The sequence below is a fragment of the Polistes canadensis genome, unplaced genomic scaffold, assembly GCF_001313835.1.
Source record: "Polistes canadensis isolate GaletaPanama2010 unplaced genomic scaffold, ASM131383v1 scaffold_25, whole genome shotgun sequence".
NCBI classification, from domain to species: domain Eukaryota; kingdom Metazoa; phylum Arthropoda; class Insecta; order Hymenoptera; family Vespidae; genus Polistes; species Polistes canadensis.
Window position 1 is genome coordinate 483,362 of NW_014569572.1, and position 20,760 is coordinate 504,121.

General features: G+C 32.5%; 2 protein-coding genes across 14 annotated transcripts in view; one reads left to right on the forward strand and one right to left on the reverse strand.

Annotated features, from left to right (window-relative positions):
- Window positions 1-69: 69 nt before the first annotated feature.
- Window positions 70-3,156, forward strand: LOC106783797 (PRKC apoptosis WT1 regulator protein-like). 11 transcript variants are annotated; one of them, XM_014742670.1, is made up of 10 exons: window positions 70-253; window positions 348-422; window positions 540-645; window positions 734-882; window positions 967-1,096; window positions 1,236-1,362; window positions 1,796-1,903; window positions 2,049-2,089; window positions 2,583-2,736; window positions 2,853-3,156. In XM_014742670.1, exons 3-10 carry the CDS (start codon window positions 629-631, stop codon window positions 3,036-3,038), a joined length of 912 nt encoding a protein of 303 aa, XP_014598156.1. In that variant the 5' UTR covers window positions 70-253; window positions 348-422; window positions 540-628; the 3' UTR covers window positions 3,039-3,156. The 11 variants fall into 11 exon arrangements, with proteins under 11 accessions (XP_014598156.1, XP_014598160.1, XP_014598155.1 ...); XM_014742674.1 differs by lacking the exon at window positions 540-645 and having other exon boundaries at window positions 72-253; XM_014742669.1 differs by lacking the exon at window positions 70-253 and having other exon boundaries at window positions 262-437.
- Window positions 3,157-8,732: 5,576 nt separating this feature from the next.
- LOC106783779 (dual specificity protein phosphatase 10-like) overlaps window positions 8,733-20,760 on the reverse strand; it is a 50,036-nt gene continuing 38,008 nt past the window's right edge. For all 3 annotated transcript variants that reach the window (XM_014742621.1, XM_014742620.1, XM_014742622.1), the window contains 2 exons: window positions 12,482-12,883; window positions 8,733-9,139 (listed from right to left, as the gene is read on the reverse strand). In XM_014742621.1, the coding sequence (XP_014598107.1) occupies window positions 8,817-9,139; window positions 12,482-12,883 (725 nt within the window). In that variant the 3' untranslated portion in view covers window positions 8,733-8,816. The remainder of the gene's footprint in view (window positions 9,140-12,481; window positions 12,884-20,760) is intronic.

The window sequence follows — 20,760 nt, forward strand, 5'->3', positions numbered from 1 at the left end:
ATAGGTTCAAATTATTCTAGAAACTTGTCATTAGTTACTAGTGTCTTGAATTTGTATTGGTTAAAATGTGATTGTTTAAAATGTCAATTTTTTTGTCCGTTTACGCGTGTTGTTAATATTTGATTAATTTCGTTGAAGTTAATAGAATATTTTTATTTTGATAAGCGTTAAGAGATGATTTGTCTTTGGCGTTTTATAAAATTTATATTGATACGAATAGTATAGAAAAGTATAAATGAAAACTATACTTAAGGTAAAGTGTAACGGCGATCAATACGCTTATCTATCTTTATACTGTATAATCGTTGCGAACCATACGTGTTTATGGGTTTCTTGGTGGTTGACAGCTGTCAATTGTGCATAGGTTGGTAGTGAGTCACAGCATTATCATTGGATTTGACGAAGATAACACAGTGCGACAGGTGATTAAGTAGAAAGTAATTGTCGTGATTAGATGTAAATTAATTTATCTGCATTTGCACGCGCACTCATACACACTCGTAGTTAAAAGCAATTCATACCTTATGAATTTCCTTTAGATAATCTAAGCAACCACTTGCTTTTTGGCATCCAACTTTTCTGCTGATCAACAGCAAGTATAGCACAACATCACCTATCCTTTGTTCAGATGTCCAGGTATTTTTTGTAAGACCCCTTTTTATCTTGTTTGCATATTCGTTGCAAAATTAATTAATAATATAAAACAGAAGTCATTAGTGATTTTGAATTTCAGCGACGTCACAGGCATGGCATCAAGCTCAGTTAGTCAAGAGGATTTCGATAATGACTTCGAATTAACATCAAGAAGATCTAGAATCCGAACTGCTAGGGCCCGAGTTGGACCACCTAGGACAGGAGATACAGCTACTATAACTTTTCAAAGTTTGTCAATTTCACTCTGTTGTATTTACATTTATTATTTTATTATCTTTTTATTAAAATTCTAAATGCTTTTTTTATTTAAAGAAAGTGCACCAGATTCCGAAGAATCACAAGGTATATGCGATTCCAGTTCAAATAATGTACTTCCACCGGAACACGATGGTCAACAAAATAAACCCATTATGAGGAAACAGGACAAGCGTGTGACTGGCCGGTGAGTTTTATGAATATAATTGCTTTCGCAATCTATTCAAGATAGTCGAAGTCACTCTTGTTTGAGCATCCACTGCTAGCCAATAGATCGATAGTAGAATTTCGTATATTTTGCTAATACTTTCTGGATCTGGTTCTAGTGTCTTTAGTGTCGTATCCTGTTTGCATAGGCCAACGCATATAAACAAGGGAAAGCAGCAACGCGATCGGCGGAAACTCAGAGAAAAAAGACGAAGTACTGGAGTTGTGCATTTACCATCGACAGAGGTTTGTCACTCTTTGAAACTTGGTTTGTCGTGCCTTGGCCCTGATGTCTGCATACACACATCCACAATCTCATACTTCTTAATATTAATTTATTGAATGTGTACCATTTGTTTTTAGTTGTTCCAAATTTAATACCTATTTATGTTTGGCATGTTTGCATTGATTATTGGAAAAGTTTTCATGCAGTGCACATTTACAGGATTAAATATTTCATTCTATATTTTACAGCTATTAATTTTATTAATGTGTTTTTACGGTAACATATTTTTTTAAGCATCAGAAACCGCTTAAATATTGAATAAAAATTAATATTAATCTTAATAGTTAGATTTGCACATATTAATGCAACTCCATTTCCGTTGCAGTAGTGTTTTTCTAGTTGAAATTTCTTTTTTTGCTTTAGTATAATCCTTTTAGTTATTTGCTTCTGCAGAGTACAGGAGGAAGTACAGGAGAAGATGAAGAAGAACTCAGTGGTACTTGTCTTGAAACAAAAAATAATACACATCATAATGAGTTCCTTGATCATGAACTCATTGAAGTGAGTATCTAAAATCGAATTTCAGTTAACATTAATGCAATATTCTTGTTAATAATATAACTGTAATTTAATCTAATAGTATTAGCACATATTATTTTTCTTATAACGTTTGTTTGTTTATATCCTAATTATGTATGTGTTACAGGAACGGACTGTTAAAATGTATACCCAAAGGCGAAATAAAAGGTATGTTTTATTTTGTGTGTGGTTATAGAGTAGCATTTTCAAATAGTTATTTGTAATCAATTGCTACTGCTTTTTAGGCATTACCGTACTTCATACAGGTCATGTTTAATTAAACACAGTTGGTAAGTGCACTACTGTACATCAAAACGTACAATTAGGCATAACTTGTATGAATTGCGGTAATGCTAGTAGACTTTGATAATAACGCAATTCCATATTGAGTATCAATAAATGAGTAAGATTGAAAGTTTATATTGAGTATTAAATACATATAGAAAATGTATTAGTACTGTGACCATACAAATGTCTATACTATAATATTCAATAATTTTCATAAATTATAATTATATGCGAAATATATTTACGAATATAATATGTATATATATATGCGTATTCAGAAAGGGTCGTGTCTAATATATTGTTTTTAGTCATCATCCAATCATTGTGTTTTTAAATACTGTATACATTTAAATAAATAATATTTTTGTTTTAGTCACTCAGATTTAGAAGCAGACGATGAAGAATTTGACTCTTTAAACCAGTCAGACAGTGTCAATCAATCTGACCACACAAATCACGAGCCACAAACTTCATTAAATATAACAAATAGACGATTACCCACACCTACGGGAGATAATCCACATGAAGTAAGTAATCATGAGTTTTTATCAAGATAATCAAGAAGTAGTGATAAGATTTTTACAAAGATGTATTTTTTTTTAAAATATATATATATTTTTATGCCATATATAAAAATTTGTAGTTAATTGAACGTGCTCAAGAAGAAAACAGAAGGCTTTTATCACTGTTGGAAGACCGTGATCATAAAATAATGGCACTAGAGGCTCGTATTTTACAGCAACAACACGAAATGGCAATAGAACGAGAACGTCTTCGTGAAGAAAACGCAGCACTGATTCGGGCGATGGCAGCTTTAGCAAGCAACTAATTTTTTTTTCTGCATGTTAATCCCATTCATTATCGACCTTTCAAATTATTCTAGAATTTACGCATAATTAATAAACTAAATATAATTCTAGTTTATAAAGTAATTAAAAAAGAAAAAAGAAGAAAGAAAGAAAGAGTGACTTAATGATGTTAACTCTTATAGAAGAGTGTACTTTGAAATATAATTACGAATTCTGTATCGTCAGGGTAAGCCATGAAACTAAAGAAGTAGAATCAGATATATTGTACATTTTTTGGCAAGAAACAAAAAAAGTCACAGTTTGTTAGTTTTTCTTGTCATAGACATTCTCTATCTTGCTTATATGGCATATATTATAAATTCTAACGTAGATATCTTGTGCACTTTTAATACTGTTTATATATACAGTTTATATTTTATAGATTATAAGTGTCGAATATGTTTCTCTCCTCATTTTGTTTAATTACATATGTTCCTTTATGTAGCAAAGTTTCATCCTTCATTCTTAGTTATAGCTTTAAAAAAGAATTTAAACGATGAACGGTTCTGGCAAAAGGAACAACTTTATGTAAAAGAATGAGACTTTATGAAAGGTGCTGCAATTTCCGTTTAATGTTATTACTCTTTTTTTAAGAAGAGTATCAAATTAATAATGATAGGATATATTCGTGTTTCACATGTTTTATGCGACTAAGAAACGTTGGTAAGTATTGTGACGTAACGTTAATTGTAATGCACCACATGAAATCTTTTATACTATAAAAGATACCGGTTACGATCTATTTAGATGTTTATGTAAGTTTTCTACCTACGCGCGAATAAACGTGATTCAGAATATTTATGGTCGGTCGTTAAACTTTCCAATAAAATTAGCTCTTCGGTTAAGCGTGTAATAATGATTTAATAAACAAAAAAAATTATTAAATCAAGTTGTTCACACACAACTTTTCTTTATTAATTAAGCAAAATTAAAGAAAGATGGAACGCTTGACCGCTTGTGATAAAGAAATGCTATATGATATATCAAAGCACTTTTAAAAACGTCAGTTAAGAATTTATGCGAGCGATCGAATGTATGTATATAAAAAGAACAGCACATAACTGACAATTCTATGTCGGCTACAAAGCATTTAAATATATTGTATTAGGTATCAAAAAAAGGATTAGAGAAATCGTATTTGTTTATATTAAATTATCTGAAAACAATTTCGCGATGTATATAAATACAGCTATATATATATATATTAATTTTTTTTTAATTCAATATATATATTGGATATATGTATCGAATTAAAAAGAATAAATAAGTTAATTGACATAACTTTTAGTTAGTATACGTTATAGTTATTAATCTTGTTATTTAGTTTAAATTTTGTCTTAAGCATAATTGTAAAGCAGGAGACTGAAAATGCCAGTAATTTTTATATGATAAGGACAATGAATTAAAAGAAGGTGGAAGTATGCGTCGATTCTATTGTATGATTTCATTATATGCACAATAATCGTTTTATTTGACGCTTCGAGCTAGTGTTACGAATTACTAGCTAAAATATCCAAGCAAAACAAAAAAGTAATTGTCTATTCTTTTTAAATATAATCTTTACGTGTAGATATCAATGTAAAGAAGATTGTACTAAAAACGCTTTGTTATAATGAGTATCTTTCTAAAATACTGATCTTTAAATTTAATATGATTGTTTTTTCTTCTTTTTTGTTATATATACGCTTCGGTTAAAAAGATTAGTAAATCCTACTATATATTTACTTATTTCTTTCTCTATAGGATCGCACTAGGCAGTCTTAGTACTTAAGAACTAAAAATTGATTATAAGGCGTGTAGTGCATGGATGGAAATGATTTTACAAATAAAATTAAATCGAATAAATCATTCTCGAATAATGCGATGGACGAATGAAGCAAAAGATTCGTTAAATAACCATATCCCAAACCTTTTAATATCTTCTTGAAAATTGGTAATGTGTGTGTAAGGCAGGTACAAGTCACAAAAGGATACTGTTTTATTTTTTTATCATATATATATATATATATGAATATATATATTTAGGGATAGTTCAGATAAATATGAACTTTCAATTTGCATTTTTATTCATAAAATAACTAAATAAATTTTGATATGATACAATACTTGCACGCATTTTTACGCATAAATTACATACTAAGCTGTTTATGGTTTTTTTTTTTTACTATCAATCACTACGTATAGCTGTACATTATAAAGTCGTTGGGATCCGATTTATAAGGATTTCCTTATATCAACCATCACGGTGCATACCCTTCCTTAAAGTGTGCGTGCCGTGAATAGTACATATATAATCTACTTTAATGACGTATAGTGCAAGCAAATTTTAACATGTGCATTAAGATGCAGAAAGATACTAGCAATAAAAAGATATATTAACGTACAATAAAAATATTTCGTGGATGGTTCAAGAGAACATGGTTATCAATAGTAACGCCATTCCTCGTATTTTTATCGCATGCTGATATACAAGTTTATTGTTAATATTTTCCCACTATATTCGATAAACCCTACATACATACATCCTCATGATGCAACAGGTACTATTTTTTTCCTTCTATCAACACATCTGTCGACATATCTTAATGTCTTTCTTTCATTTTATCATTTTACCCTTTATTCTTACACTCTTTAAAACTGTTTTTCGATATATCTAATCCACGCGTGTATGCGTGGTCCATGTATTTACATAGTTTCATTTTATAGAGAAAAAAAAGGATATTAATAATTATAATATAATAATCATATTAATAGTAATAATATTAATAATAATAATAATAATAATAAAATATGACGACGACTTAGAGACATATATAAATACGTATGAATCACTAATTTTGTGCTCCTCTTCACTTTATCTTATTGTTAAACACAGTTCTCAGTTTTCTATGAAAAAGGCGACGTATCCTTGATATGTACCGTTGCGAATATTAGAGACGAAATCGGAGGAACTCTTCCACTTTCAATTTTATTGTCTGTGATGGAGTCATCGTTAATAACAACGAGACTCTATAAGAATGATATACATATATATATATATATATATATATATATATATATATCATCCTGTACAGTTGCTTAATCTTACATTTAAGCGAGAGAGATTGTTTTAATAAATAGTATTCCTAAAAAAGGAATCCCATTTCAATTGGATTCTTTTCTAATTCCGATGATCGAAGTTGGAGGAACTTATTTGCGTATAAATTTCGATGATTTCATTTCATCTTACGATTAGATAATAATATAATATCATCTACAATATACGAAATATGTATATGCCGTTACGAAAGCATTTATATACATATTTAATTATTATTATTATTTTTCTTCTTCTTCTTCTATTTCTTCTTCTTCTTCTTCTTCTTTTTCTTCTCGTGGTTCGAGCGAACAAAGTTAACTTGTATTCTTTCAAACAATCTTTGTTTTCATTTATGAAGATTAATCCTGACTACCACCACGTACCCGTAATAGATTCGTAATACGTATATTCCAACGCAACATATATGTTCATTTTTCACCTAGACGGTTTTACATCAAACGAGAGAGATGAGAAAAAAAAACAAAAAGAAAGTAAATTTTTGTCGGTAATAGATATTTTTGAATGCAATCGATTTCGATAAGGAACTCACTAATTCTCTCTCTCTCTCTCTCTCTATCTCTCTCTCTTTTTTCTTTATTTCTATGCTGCTCATTTAACACGGATATATACCATTTATCCCAACAAACGACTAGATCACGATGGTTGAACAACAACCAGATTCTTAAATGCTAAGGAGCTTAAATGTCTAAGCTTTTTTTTATCTTTCGGTTATAACGATATACATATTATTTAGCCAATATAAACCACTTCGTTATATCAATTAGTGTATAGACGACGCACGAAATACATATAGGTACAAATAGGCAAAACGTAAAACTTAAACGCGGCTCTCTTATGATCGTCTCTCAGCTCGTATGCGAATTTATTATTTATTTCCAGAATAATGCTATCTCTTTTTCTCTTTGACTCCGTCCCTTTTAAGATTTTAATTTGGAAACTTCTCAATGTGTGTATGTATGTGTGTGCTTTTATACTCTTCCCCCTCTACCTCTTCTTTTTTCTACCTTTCATACAAATTCTCAAAGAAATTTCACATTTTCCGAGATAATATTCCGTAAATAAATTATTCTTCGGAATTTTTTTGTTACGTAACTGGAGATTTTCAAGTAGCGTTGTCCTGCAATTTTTTTTTTTTGTTAAACGAGTGATTAAACGAAAAATGCAAAAATGATAGGAAAAAATAAAAAAGAAAATAAAACAAAAGAGAAGACAAAAAAAAAAAAAAAAAAAAAAAAAAAAAAAAAAAAAAAAAAAAAAAAAAGAAAGAACAAAGCTAAAAGAAAATATTAATAATTATAATAACAATAATAATAATAATAATAATAATAAAAAGAGACAAATTATTATAATTCGATCAAAATTATAGCATTATGGTAGACGTATATCGCATACCACAATAATACCAAATATCTTCTCCGTTGTATGAAAAATTGGATATATTTATGGATCGTTACGAAAACGATCCCCCAAAACGAAGTACATTATAAAATAGTCTTTGTGGTTTTTCTTTTTCTTTTACAACTTATTTTTTTGTTTCTTTTAGTATTTTTCGATAAAAATACGTAGACCTTGAAATTTTCAATTAAATGTTGTCAAAAATGGTCTAAAATCAATGTCATTTAATTTGTCTTCATGAGAAATGTCAAACTTTTATATGACATACGCATCAAGAGAGTAGTAGTATCACGGAACACTTCTTATGTATATAAGTACTTACAGGTTTAACCTTGAGATGAAAGAGCATATATGTTCTTGATAAGATGAGATATAAAAGAGTAGAAATTAAAAGAAAAGAAAGAAAAAAAAGAAAAGAAAAGAGAGGGAAAAATGATTAATTGCCTCTTTTTTTTTTCTTTCTTTCTCTATTTCTTTCTCAATTTCTCTCTCTCTTTCTCTCTTGAGATAATAAATGATTATTTGCAATTATAAGTTTATCGTCTGATTGATAAATCTCACACATTTTTCAATTTTATAAATATTTCATAATTAAAAACATATACTCTTTTTCTCTCTTTCTCTCATATCCGTCGTTTCTTTCATTATTTTTTGTTTCCATAATTCGGCATTCGTTAGATCAGAGATATATACATATACTTTGATCTATCGCTATTTTTACTTCTGTCTGTTACTTTCTAACGTTCATACACTCAATAAGTTAGTTGTTAGATAAGTAAATCGTCTGTAAATCGGCCTTTCCCCATATTTCGAGGGGGGAAAGTGAGCGATCATCAAGGCACGGTAATAAGGTAATCGAGTTCTCCCGGTAAAAAAATAACAGGAAGAACAATGAATTCGCACGTTTAGGATATGTACCGTTTTTCTTACGCTTGGTGTCCTTATCTTTAAAGACAATTTCGTCGTTTCGAATCGATGGAACGAGCATCGTCGTTGTTCCTGCGTCCAAGGAATACGGATAATAATAATAATAATAATAATAGTAATAATAATAATAATAATATTAAAAATAGTAGTAGTAGTAGTAATAGTAATAATAGTAGTAGTAGTAGTATTTGTAGTAGCAGTTATAATAATATATAACAACAAAAACAACGAGCTCGCGTGCCGTCCGTTTTTCTTTTTTTTTTTTTTGCGAGGTGTTGCGTGTATGTACCACCGTGTATGGTATGTTTGTGTGCGCGCACACGCGCCTTGCGTTCTCTCAAACGCTGCAACCGGAAGTGACTTCCTCGCTACTGTTTTGCTGATGACTCCAACGACACTGATGGCAACTCTTGGGTTCTTCCGTTTGTTGTGTTCCAGTAACACCACCGGACGCTCTTAGGCCCTGCTCTAATTCTAGAAGCTGCCCCATAAAGTTTAAATTCGGACTGATAATCGGTCGTGCGTTTTTCACCAATTTGTATGCTTCGACCATTGATAAACCTTTATGTCGCATAATGTAAGCGATTGCAATCGTTGCGCTACGCGATACACCAGCCTGACAGTGAACCAATACGCTGCTACCGGCTTTTCGTGCTTCCTCTAAAACAAATCAACAAAATTGCAAAATGCGTTAATTTATTATGATTAGATCAATTGTCTTAGGAAAACAATGTAATTGTAAATAAGTAATAATGAAACGCGATCTACATTATTATTCTATTAGGGAATGTATCGCAAAAACGAATGATCTTAAAATTATTATTTGCAGTGCGTAGAGAGAACTAATTGTAAGATTGCGTTGTAAACAACACATTGAACACGATCATCAAACGCAAGTTGAACAGGCGATTCCGTTATGCAATAGAGGGGACGACGCTATCGTATCTCTCTCAGCAATGAGTCACTGCCCGGATCCTTACGAGTGGTGCGCGCGTACTCTCTCTACTCAAATACATATACATTTATTATGTATACATTTATATCGTGCTCGTGGCGCGGGATATACAAACTAACGCGTAACCCCGCTATGCGCTTTTTTCAACACAAAAGAAGGAGGAGAGGAGGCAGCAGCCAACGGCCGCCAGCAACAGCACCACCAGACAAAGTGGTGCCTGTAACTCTCCCTCTTTTTCTTTCTTTCTTTCTTTCCTTCTTTCTCCCTCATGCATGGTTTCGTTTTTATTATTAAATGTTACGAGATCAGAAACTCCGAGGATGGTAGTGATTTTCTGTTTTCTTTTTTTGTTTTGGACCGACCACCACCGGTAGGATCTTATTATTACATATTTCTTTGCTTGATACGTAACTCGTCTTATACTCCATTTTTATTTTTCTAACACTCATTTTGATAAATATATGGTAGCAGGATAAAAAGCTATTCCTACGAAATAGACAAAAATATTTTCGATAGAAAATTAAACAAATTATTTCTTAATTAATATTTATTCCAATTAGGTACGAGATATATAAGTATATCACCTTATTGTTCAGCGTGTAAAATGAATAGGTCGATTTGTCGACGCGTTGGGTCAAAACACAAATTTTTTAAACAAAAGGTGCGATTAAAGGAAAGACGAATTTTTGTATTCGTTAACAAATCATCCACCGGTGTTTGACGTGATACCGGTTTAAGTTAACACAGTGGCTTACCGAGATAAGGTCAGTCCTTATAATAACGTTTTACTTTTCCGAGTGTGAGAACTATCCCTTCTTATGCGCATTTGCGAATACGTCGAGCACATCTGCCATGAGTCAGAATGAGCGGTCGAATAGAAAGAGAAAGAGGGTTAACACAAGAGAAGGGAGAAATGAAGAGAGGGAGGGAGAGAGAGAGAACAACGACTAACAGGAAAGGGGCAAAACATCAGAAGGCAAACACGTCTAATGAAATAGCGGCAAACTACGCGTACCGGGGATACCTGTCGTGCCACTATTACGCACCTAAGTGCCGGATTTCAGGTAATCGAAGCCTCCCTCCCTTATTTCCCATATCTGATTATACTTCCACGATTTTGTTACTGAAACTTTGGAAAGGGTGTCAAGTCACCGTAGCTAAGCTTGCAGGCCATAAAACTAATCAAACGACGATTTTAACGGACGTTAAAACGAATTATATCTATAATGACGATTAATTACCATTGCGTTTTTTATAAGAACAGGAATTAATTGAGATTATAATCAAATGATGATGACCATAATAATAATAATAATAATAATAATAATAATAATAATAATAATAATAATAATAATAATAATAATAATAGTTCGTAAAAAAGGTCTTTATTCGAAAAAGAAACAAGCATATCTCGGGCAGACCTCGATCGCGTTACGCGACGTACTTCGGTATAACGGAAACAGGGTGTAACCAGCCGTTTCCGGTGGACCATTCACCATGCAGAGAGCTGAAGACGAAAGGCTTCCATTCATGAAACCATGACTCACATGCGTGCACAGCCGTGAACGCCGAGAGACCCGTTCTGTCTATCTTTCTCTTTCTCTTTTTCTTTCTCTTCCTCTTCATCCCCCTCTTCTCTTTTTCTCACTCTTGCTCACTGATGTCAGTGCGTGAACGCGTGTGGGCTCTTTATATCGCGCACAGTTGGTATACACACGGAGAGATGAATACAGGCTGATGCAAACTCGATGCATCCTCTTTTGCCTTTTTTCTTTTTTTTTTTTTTTATATCTCTCTTCTTTCTTTTCCTATTTATCTATCTATCCATCCATCTGTTTATGCAATAGAAATGACGATATTACTTTTATTATCTTTACCATATGATATTTAAAGAAATATCAAGAATATGCTGTTAATCCTTTTACGACAACGACAACGACGACTCACTAACGTCGTAAAGCAATGCATTTAGCGATTATACTCGTTAACTCAAGACTATTACGAAACTCTACAAGGCGAATAAGACAATAATTGATTGACTCTGTCACAACATTTGTAAATTCTTTTAATGATTCGTTTGAATAATCATTCGATCGTAACGATTCGTTAAGAAGCATCAACTATTATAATAGTTTTTAATAGGGTAGGGTATTTTTTTATTGCGAAATTCTACCCCCCTTTGGTACTTAGATGATAAGAGGGTTGATCTCGTATGAATCAGCCTGTATAACAGGAGAAACGTCAGGAACAATCACCGCGTGTGCGAGGACGTAGTAGAAAGACAGGGGTTGTTTGTGTAGTCTGGTTCGAGGGTATACATACTTATGCTGGAGCAGCATGGGGAGACTGCCCTTCTCCCTTTCACAGAGTATGTGCAACTGGTGGAATGTTGTACCTGGAGGCCGATTGAGGGGACCGAAAAACGTTCGGACCCCTCTCTTGCACGTCCTATAAAACGAGTGGAACGCGTTTCCGACTTTCACCGAGGATATATTGTGTCCCTTACAAAAACGCTTTGCCTTATTTTCTCAAAGAAGGGGATGAAAGAAACAGCTGACGGATGCTATTAAAAACGACCAAATTTTTATGCTACGTAGTACGAACATGAAATTGTTTAAATTGAATCTTGGCAAACGGGGAAGTTGTTAGAATTGTTTTATTGATATTGTTGCTTGGCTAATAAATAATACTAGTATTATTTACTGAACATTAGAGTAACCCAATAGAATATCATGTTATACTATTACTACCTAATTACTTATTGACCAACCCAATAGAATCACTTTAGTATACTCTATAGATATATTTGTAAGAACATGCGAGAATGAGATAGAATAAAGATTTATGAGAGTATCACCGGTAGTGACGACTAATGTCCATGTGACACACCTATCGGACCGAAAGAATTACTCATCGAGAGACGTTAAAAAGTCGTTCATTCTGGACGAATGATCACACCTTATAAGATTTATCATAAGCTTCTTATAGAAGCTCTAAAGTTTAGTAATTCGAGTAGTCGATTATAATTAAAAGAGAAGTCAACTAACCGATAAAGTCAAAGGCTTCCTCGAAGTACTGCTTGAGATTTTGATGACCGGAATCCGACGCAGGTATCTGCCTGTAGGTAATTCCCCTTTCCTCGTGATATCCTGGCAGTTGAGAGGTAACGTTTAATACCCTAGTAGCCCCTAGGGCTCGTAGGAGTTGAAGATCGGCAGCATCTTTGCCATTGCCAAGGTAAAGAAAAGGTAAAACGCGGGACGCAGGATGGCTATCGATGTCAGCCGGTTGTGGCGTCGGTGGCCCCGAAAGACTTAATACCGAACAACCTGGACCAGGACTTGGACAACCGCTGACGGTTGCGGAAGAACCGCTACCGGTACCACCGGATGGTAAAAGCGTGTCCTCGCAAAGTTCGCGATGGCGCCTGTGGAACTCTTTGTGTCCACCTGTAAATAAAAATGATAATAGCGTTACATTACGAATGAACCAATGGAAGTTGTTGCTCTCTTTGATTAGTTTATCGATTATATATTTCCGAGAACGAAGATATAGTTTCGCGTGTAAAGGAAGTTAAAAAAAAACAAAAAAAAAAGAAGAGAATAAGCAACGCTTTCCTTTTTCTCTTTCCTTTATTTATTTCTCGTCAATATGTCGAGAGCCTGAGGAGGAATACAATGGCATGATTCATTCGACTAGTTCCGCAAGTAGAAAACGGGATCGTTCTACGAACGATTTCTCATAAACTACGAAAGCGATAAAGCTGTTTTCTTGCAGGTTCACGTGCGACACTTCCGTGGGCCGAGAGAGTTCTCTAACTCTAACGCGAACGAATTACGACGACGTGCCTACTATGAAAGGTTCGACGAAGAAGAAGAAGAAGAAGAAGAAGAAGATGGAGAAGCTAAAAAAAAAAAAAAGATGAAAAGTATAAGGAGAGGGAAAGAAAATACGCGTGAGAAAGAGGGAGGTAGGAGAATCATACACCCTGTGCTATATAAACGGTTAGGGTAAAAATAAGGAAACGTTGCTAGAGATCGGAGAGAGAGGAGAGGAGAGAGAGAGAGGAGAGGAGAGGAGAAACGGGCAAGAAATGTGGGCTAAAAGTGTCTTCCTCTCCTGACCTGCAGCTCGTAAGGCCTGGCCTGGCTCGACGATGAGTCACTCTCATGCCCCCTTTTCTCCCTCCCTACTGTTCGGCCGACGGCCTTCCCTCTTCTGTTTCTTTCTCTCTCCCTCTTGCCACCCGGCCACCAACCCCAAACTGTCCCAGACGATGATCGTTTCACCGTAGGCATGGCGAAACTTCCTCTCTTTTTCTTTTTCTTTCTCTTTGACGGGCTTCCGATACACATGAATAGGATTATATCCTGTATTTCTAAAACTATTTGCTAATTTTAACTTTAATCGCATTTAAATCTATAGTTCTTCCTATTTTACATTGTAAGACGATGAAGCATATCATAGATATACATATATCTTATTGAAAGTTTAAATAACTAAGAATATAATTTGAAATATAATCGAATAAAGTATCGCATAAATCTTTTTGTTCGAGATGTTCGATCAGCTTCTTGTAAAATCAAACATACAGTAACTTTTTATAATTCTTTTTATTCTAGTAATACAATCTCTGATACTTACCACTCTAGGACAATGGAACATATATAAATGTATATATATAATATCAACGATTAGAGAAATAAAATGGAAACAAGTTCCGCGTGAATTTTTTGATTCGACATATTAAGCAAGCTAGCCTCTAATTTTCCTTTTTCGGAATTTACGTATTCCCCATGTTTACATATTTAAATATGTATCTCGATTGATATTTATATCAACCGTTCGCGAATGAGCCGTTCGCACGGTATCATCCTACGTAACGGTCTCTCATCAAAGTAAGTAAGTAAGCAAGTACGTTACACGTCTGTCCATTGGCCTGTTGAGAGAACAGGTTTGCCAGACGGTATACACGTTGGGGGAAACATACGTGAACACCAGATTTCAAAAAAGTATCTTGAGAAAGTATATATAAAAGTATATATACCTACACGCAACTCCCGAAAATCTTTCACCCCCTTCTTTTTTTCATTTTTATATCATACGTGATATACATTCTTCTCGACCATATATATTTTATGAAAGCCTATTAAAATTAACGTTCTCTAAGGATTCATCATAAAACACTTGAAATTTGTATGCACTTATTTTAGATACTATACTTATTTAAAGAATGACGATTTCCTATTATTCTTCGTTGCGCAGTAAATATCGTTGACTTTAAATAGGAAATCGATGGATCACGGCTTGATACTAACTCCACGAACACTAATTATCTTTATTCTCTTTCCTATCTGTTCATAGAAGAACACACCTACTTCCTATGTTTCGCAAAATTTCTAGACTTTCTGTACTTCATCGTACACACACACCACATATAATATTATGTGCTTATATTGCAACGCTATTTATCAATCATAAATCATAAATCATGAAAAAGAAGATGAAAAAGAAGGTGAAAAGATAAACAGGAAAAAAATGAAAAAGAAAGAAAAAAAAAAAATCACGTAAAGAAGTATTCGTTATTGGAATTCAAGATAATTATTGTTCACAGTTTATTCCACGAAACGATAATGAGAAGCTTATTAAAATAGAAACTAGACGAGTCATACATTTATTTCTTTTCTATACCGAACATTGGCCTGATTTTAATATTCGATAAAAATGCATATCATTCGCGATTACATAACGACAACCCTTTTTCTTTCTAGGTAACTTTTTTATTTTTCTATTTTACTTTTTCTTTCGTTCTAACTGAAGAGAATTATTTCTACTTTATAGATATACCTATGATCCACTTAGTGACCCCTTTCGTGTCCAGGGTCGCAGTGTCACGCGGCGGCATATTGTAAATAGAAAGAATGCAAATTACATTGTGCGTGCTATCCCCCCACCCCACCTCACCCTCCCCACCTTTTTTCCTCTTCTTTAACCCTTCATCTTTCCTCTTTTTTCTTTCTCAGCAAACCATCCTAAAGAGTTGCTTTTCTGTTACTATATATTATACTATTCGTCTTTTCGAAAATTATACATGATCTATTCTTATCCAATCATCTAATCGATAGAACGAAAAATTGATTATGGTCGACGAAACGAAAATGTTCGATATTATGCGAACTATAATATATTCTTTCTTTTTCATTCTTTTGTGTTGCACGTTGAAATGTAAAAGAAAAGAATAAGAGGAAACCATGATACACGAATTATTTATAAATTTGTTCTTTTTCTTTTTTTTTCCCCCTGAATTATAATAACGTGTTTCGGATCTGTGCACTCGGCGACCAGAACGGCCCACATGGTTTTTCCTTTTTTATTTTTTTATTTCCTTTTCTTATCACGATCATCGATGACGTATACTATATATAATTCCCCCGACACGTAAGCCATAATCGTTCTTTGCTTATTAATCCTCGTATCAAAATAGCAATTGTATTTTCTATATAAGAAATCATAAATGTTATTCTCGTTCATTTTGGGAATAAAATGATGACTGCTAATTGATGTATTGTTTCTTTTATTATGCACTAGGGGTCAGACGATGACGTACTCGTGACCCGTGAATTTTTTCAGACTTTTCTAAATTATGGAAAATAATTGCTAATACTATAATTTTATAATTATTTATTCAATTAGTAAAATATTTTTATTTGACTTGCATTCCATTTGTAATGTGTGGAAAAAATTTAAAAATATATATATAAGAAATTTAATTATTTACATATGTAATATTGTTTAGACAATTCTGATATAGAAAAACTATCATTTAAAAAAAACGAAAAAAAACCAGCAAATTTCGTATTAATTTTAAAACAAATTATACTATTTTTATTTAATTTTATGTTGCTTATTATAGATCGATAAGAAAATTAAATATAGAATTTGTTTGCATATTTGTTAAATGACTCATTTTAGATATTTAGCTTGCGACTGTGGTAGATAGATAAAATTTTTTTTTTTTTTATTTCATTTTAACCAATCGCAAAAAAGATTCGTCATCGCTTAAACAGGTAAACCGAAAGGGTTAGTTTTTGTTTTGACGGGAAAAAACGGATAAACACGTTCGTTCTTTTGAAAGAATGACAATAAGGCGAATGATTCATAACTTCAAAAATGACTAATCCCTACAAGTCAAGATCTTAACCCTTAAAAGTAAGCAAAGATGTAATTTCATTCCAAGATAAGTAGTTGGTTTGTTATAGTAATTAAGAAGCATACGAGATAAAATTGATCCGTTTTATAATCGAATATTTGAATGATCAGGATCAACCCTTAAACGTTGTATGAACAAAATTTCTATTAATTGTATTATTATATCTTAACAAAATTAAGTATTATCAATTGTTAGAACCTAAAATAATATTAAAAGTAAATTCCTTGCATCATGTTAGGCGCCTAAAATTTCATCCGCAATTTTGAAGGATTGATCTCGATCGTTAGAAAATTCCAATTAACGATAGAGAGATAGATAATACAAAAATAGATTTTGATGTTAAGCAAACAGTTGACTGACAATATTTATATCAAATTTACTTTCATAAATGTTATATAAAATTTCCTTCGGGCAAGAAATCAAATTCATCCTGGCGACGGTTTCAAAATTTTGTTCGTAACTTTTTTTTAGGGTTGATTTTGATCGTTCGAAAATTCGATTGAACGGTAAGAGAGATTAGGAAACAAAGAGAAGAAGATTTAATAGAATTTAAGAGGGAATTTCGTTGAAGTTTAATATTACTTATTCGCGCGTTTTCTCTCTTGGCATTTCTCAAATTTGCTCGAAGCGACTCATCGAGTGCGCATTACAACCCAAATACACGGCACGACGATATCGTAGCCTGAGTCATCGGTAAAGAAGAGAGAAAGAGAGAAAGAAAAAGAAATAAAGACAGAATAGGAGAGAGAAAGAGAGAGAGAAAGAGAGCGTGATTGTACTCCGTGTGCCGTTTCTGTTACTGGCTCGTCCAACTACGAGAGAGCCAGGTTAGCGTTCTCTTCGTTGCTACCAACTCGACGTTTTCTTTGAGATAGAGGAACACGTTAGTCATACGAACACCGATGATGTCAAGGAATGCGATACCCCCGTGATAAAAAGAAATGTGTAACATCGAAAAATTTTATTAGCTAATCTTTGACGTATTTTTTTTTTTTTTTTTTTTCAATTAAAAATTTTCATTATTCACAACTATAATCAAATATTATTTTTAAAACGAATATAAATTAAAGTAAGTCGTTGGTTAGACTGTTTGAACTTTTGATATATAGATCGATTATTATAAGATTCTTACAATATATTAATCGAATACAAATATTTGTATTATATTTGTACAATTTTTTCTTTCAATACGCAAGTGTCCCGACAGTTGGTTCATTGAATTAAAAAATTAGAATTTCTTTTTGGCAGACATTTGGAGATGGTGGAGGGGACGGGGGGTTGGGGCAGTTGGTGATGGCGCCATCGTTGGCTCATATTTTTTTTCTTAACGACACTGTGTAATCGGACATTTATATCTTGATATATGTAAAACAAATTATTATAATTAATTAATGTTAATTTGGAATTTTATATTTTTTTCCTTTTTCTTTTTTCAATTGAACAACTTTCACGACAATCTCTACGCATTATTAATAATTTACGATATATAAATGTAGTCACACAATTATTGATTATAAGAAGAAGAAAAAAAAACCATGAATAATAATGGATCGAGATCGAAGGAACAATCGACAAATAATTTTGATCAATTCTCCCTTTCATTTTATAAATTGATAATCGCAATTACCATAATCGATACGCATTGACCTTTGTTCTCTCTTATGATGAATTTCTTCAATTCAAGGGACTATCACACGAGAAGATTAATAAATCGATTTATATATATCTAGTACAAGAAATATTTTTATAGTTTCATCAAATGTAATTATATATAATATTATACGAAATGAGAAAAAAATGAAAGTAGACATAAAACTCACGCCATGGTTCAAAATTTTCCAGAGGTTCGAGTCGTAATACGAGACAAGGCGAAACTTTTTTCCTCATCTTCGAATTATTGAAAAGATTTCGAGGATAAAGTTTTTGTTCAAATTTTCTTCTTCTTTATTGTTCGTTTAACTAAACGTTCACCTCACACCATTTGTTGTTATTACATAACTCGTTTTAAAAAACAAAACAAAACAAAAATAAAATATAAAGAAGAAAGTATGGAAAAAAAATATTGTTACGACAATAGAGCACGGACGAAATTACATTTGTGTCATTGTTGTGAAATTAAAAAAAAAATATAATAGAAAAAAAAAATTGTGTTTAAAATAGAGATAGAGGGTAAAATTACTGGACGGATAAGTATATAATTGGCGAGGGAAAAAATTGCAATGTGATGATTCGTACAACGCGTTAAAAAACACACTACTCGTAGTTGTATGAAGGTTGGCGGGAGACTGCAGGTCGTATAACCACGAGAGAGTTTACACGGCGAGGCTCGTTTGAGTGAATCATCGTTCTAACTTCCCATTGGTTGAAATGTTTGGTGACGTCGAATGCCTGACCGACCGAACAGAAACGCACGAGTTTGGCCGAAGACGGACGGCGGCCTGAGCCGAAGCTCGAGGAGCCTCTTCTCTTATCGTTTTGCTTCCTACTTTTCTCTATCCTTTTTCTTCTTATTCTTATTCTTCTTTTTATTCTTATCTCTCTATTTCTTTTCTCTCTCTCTCTCTTTCTTCCTTCTCGTACGACCGCGAGTTCCCCGGCGACCTTGTCGAGCGTGCTCGTAACGCAAAAGTACGCGAGAGGAACGCGTAAAGTTAATTCTCTCTCTATCTCTCTTTTTCTCTCAAAGGAAAGAGAGAATTCTCTAATCGTTTCTAATCTTGAACATCGAGGAATTTTTTTTTTTTTTTTTTTTTTGTTTTGTTGTATTCCTTAGGAAGCAAAAAAAACTTCGTACTCCTGCAAGTTCGTTCACCTTAACTTTTGTTTTTATCTCAATGCATAATTTGATATGAAAGAATTTCCTATGTATCTCCGTTATAGCCGATTACTTTGACTACTTTTTGGCAGATTAAAATGAGGTCGGGCCCAAGCTGACACCAGTGATTATTTGCAGTCAAGTGTACGTATATTTATAGTCTTTCAAATCCGGCACAGTCACGCAGCTGTGCTCGATATTAAATATGAAGTGAGAAATATATGTCTCATTGAAACGTTATATACACATATTTATGTATTATATTAAATACATATTATTCTTTGACAATTTTTGATTCAATATGTATCCTTACTTTTTTTGGAGGTAATTTACATATATATATATGTAAAATTATGGTTACACCATATTAGAATTGCGTAGGATTAGAACTTGCCCAGATTATCAAGGTTGGAACGGTAATACGACCTTTTCAATGGAAGATTCTAGCGTGAGACATTGTCGATAAATGGCGTATGTATCTATGTCAAATATATGTTATTCGTATCTATGCATATATAGCAATCATTTATAAAACTATATTAATGAATCACGAGAAGTGTCTTATATTCAAATTATTTTCACTTTATGATAGAAAATGCACAATGATCAAAATAATTATATATAAATATGAAGTTTTTATTTGGATTATTTGTATAATAAATTGTATATATTAATAGCAACCAAAAAATGATCGAAAAATTTGTTTATCTTTAGACCGAATAATAATGATGAAGTGGATGAAATAATATTTATTAATTTGATTATTAATTAGATTCTTCCCGATTTATTTATAATAATTAAAACACGAGAGAGATGATTTGTTTAGATTTAAACAAAAAATTACGTAGCTGGGAATTGGAAATTCCTTCAAGGCTAATGACTAATGTTTAGAGCGAACGTTTATTATCCTTACGTTAAAACGTCATCGGTCGTTTGATTCTCTTCGTAACCAAGGCTCCTCTATTTCTCTCTTTTTTCCTACTAAATGAAATAATGTCATCTTTGATAACTGTTATGTGGGAAGGTGGATAAGTATCAAAAGATTACTTCCATATTATAGTCGTTATGCCCGTATTATGGTTTTTCAAAAAAAATCGTCTCTCTGATTTACGTGAAGTATATCAATGCATTTCACATATATAAATGCATTTATATGTATAATATAATTACCAAACAATTATAATTTATTGCTAGTAAACACATACGAGATTTAATTGAAATTTTTTAAAACTTTTTTTATCGATAATTTAGTCAACGAAAACGATCTAATACGAGAATGATCTCACTCGTTATCTTGAAAA

Coding starts and splice junctions, on each gene's coding strand:
- LOC106783797 (XM_014742670.1), top strand. Junction 883..966: donor AGCTACTATAACTTTTCAAA/GTTTGTCAATTT, acceptor TTTTATTTAAAG/AAAGTGCACCAGATTCCGAA. Junction 2,737..2,852: donor CGGGAGATAATCCACATGAA/GTAAGTAATCAT, acceptor AAAAATTTGTAG/TTAATTGAACGTGCTCAAGA.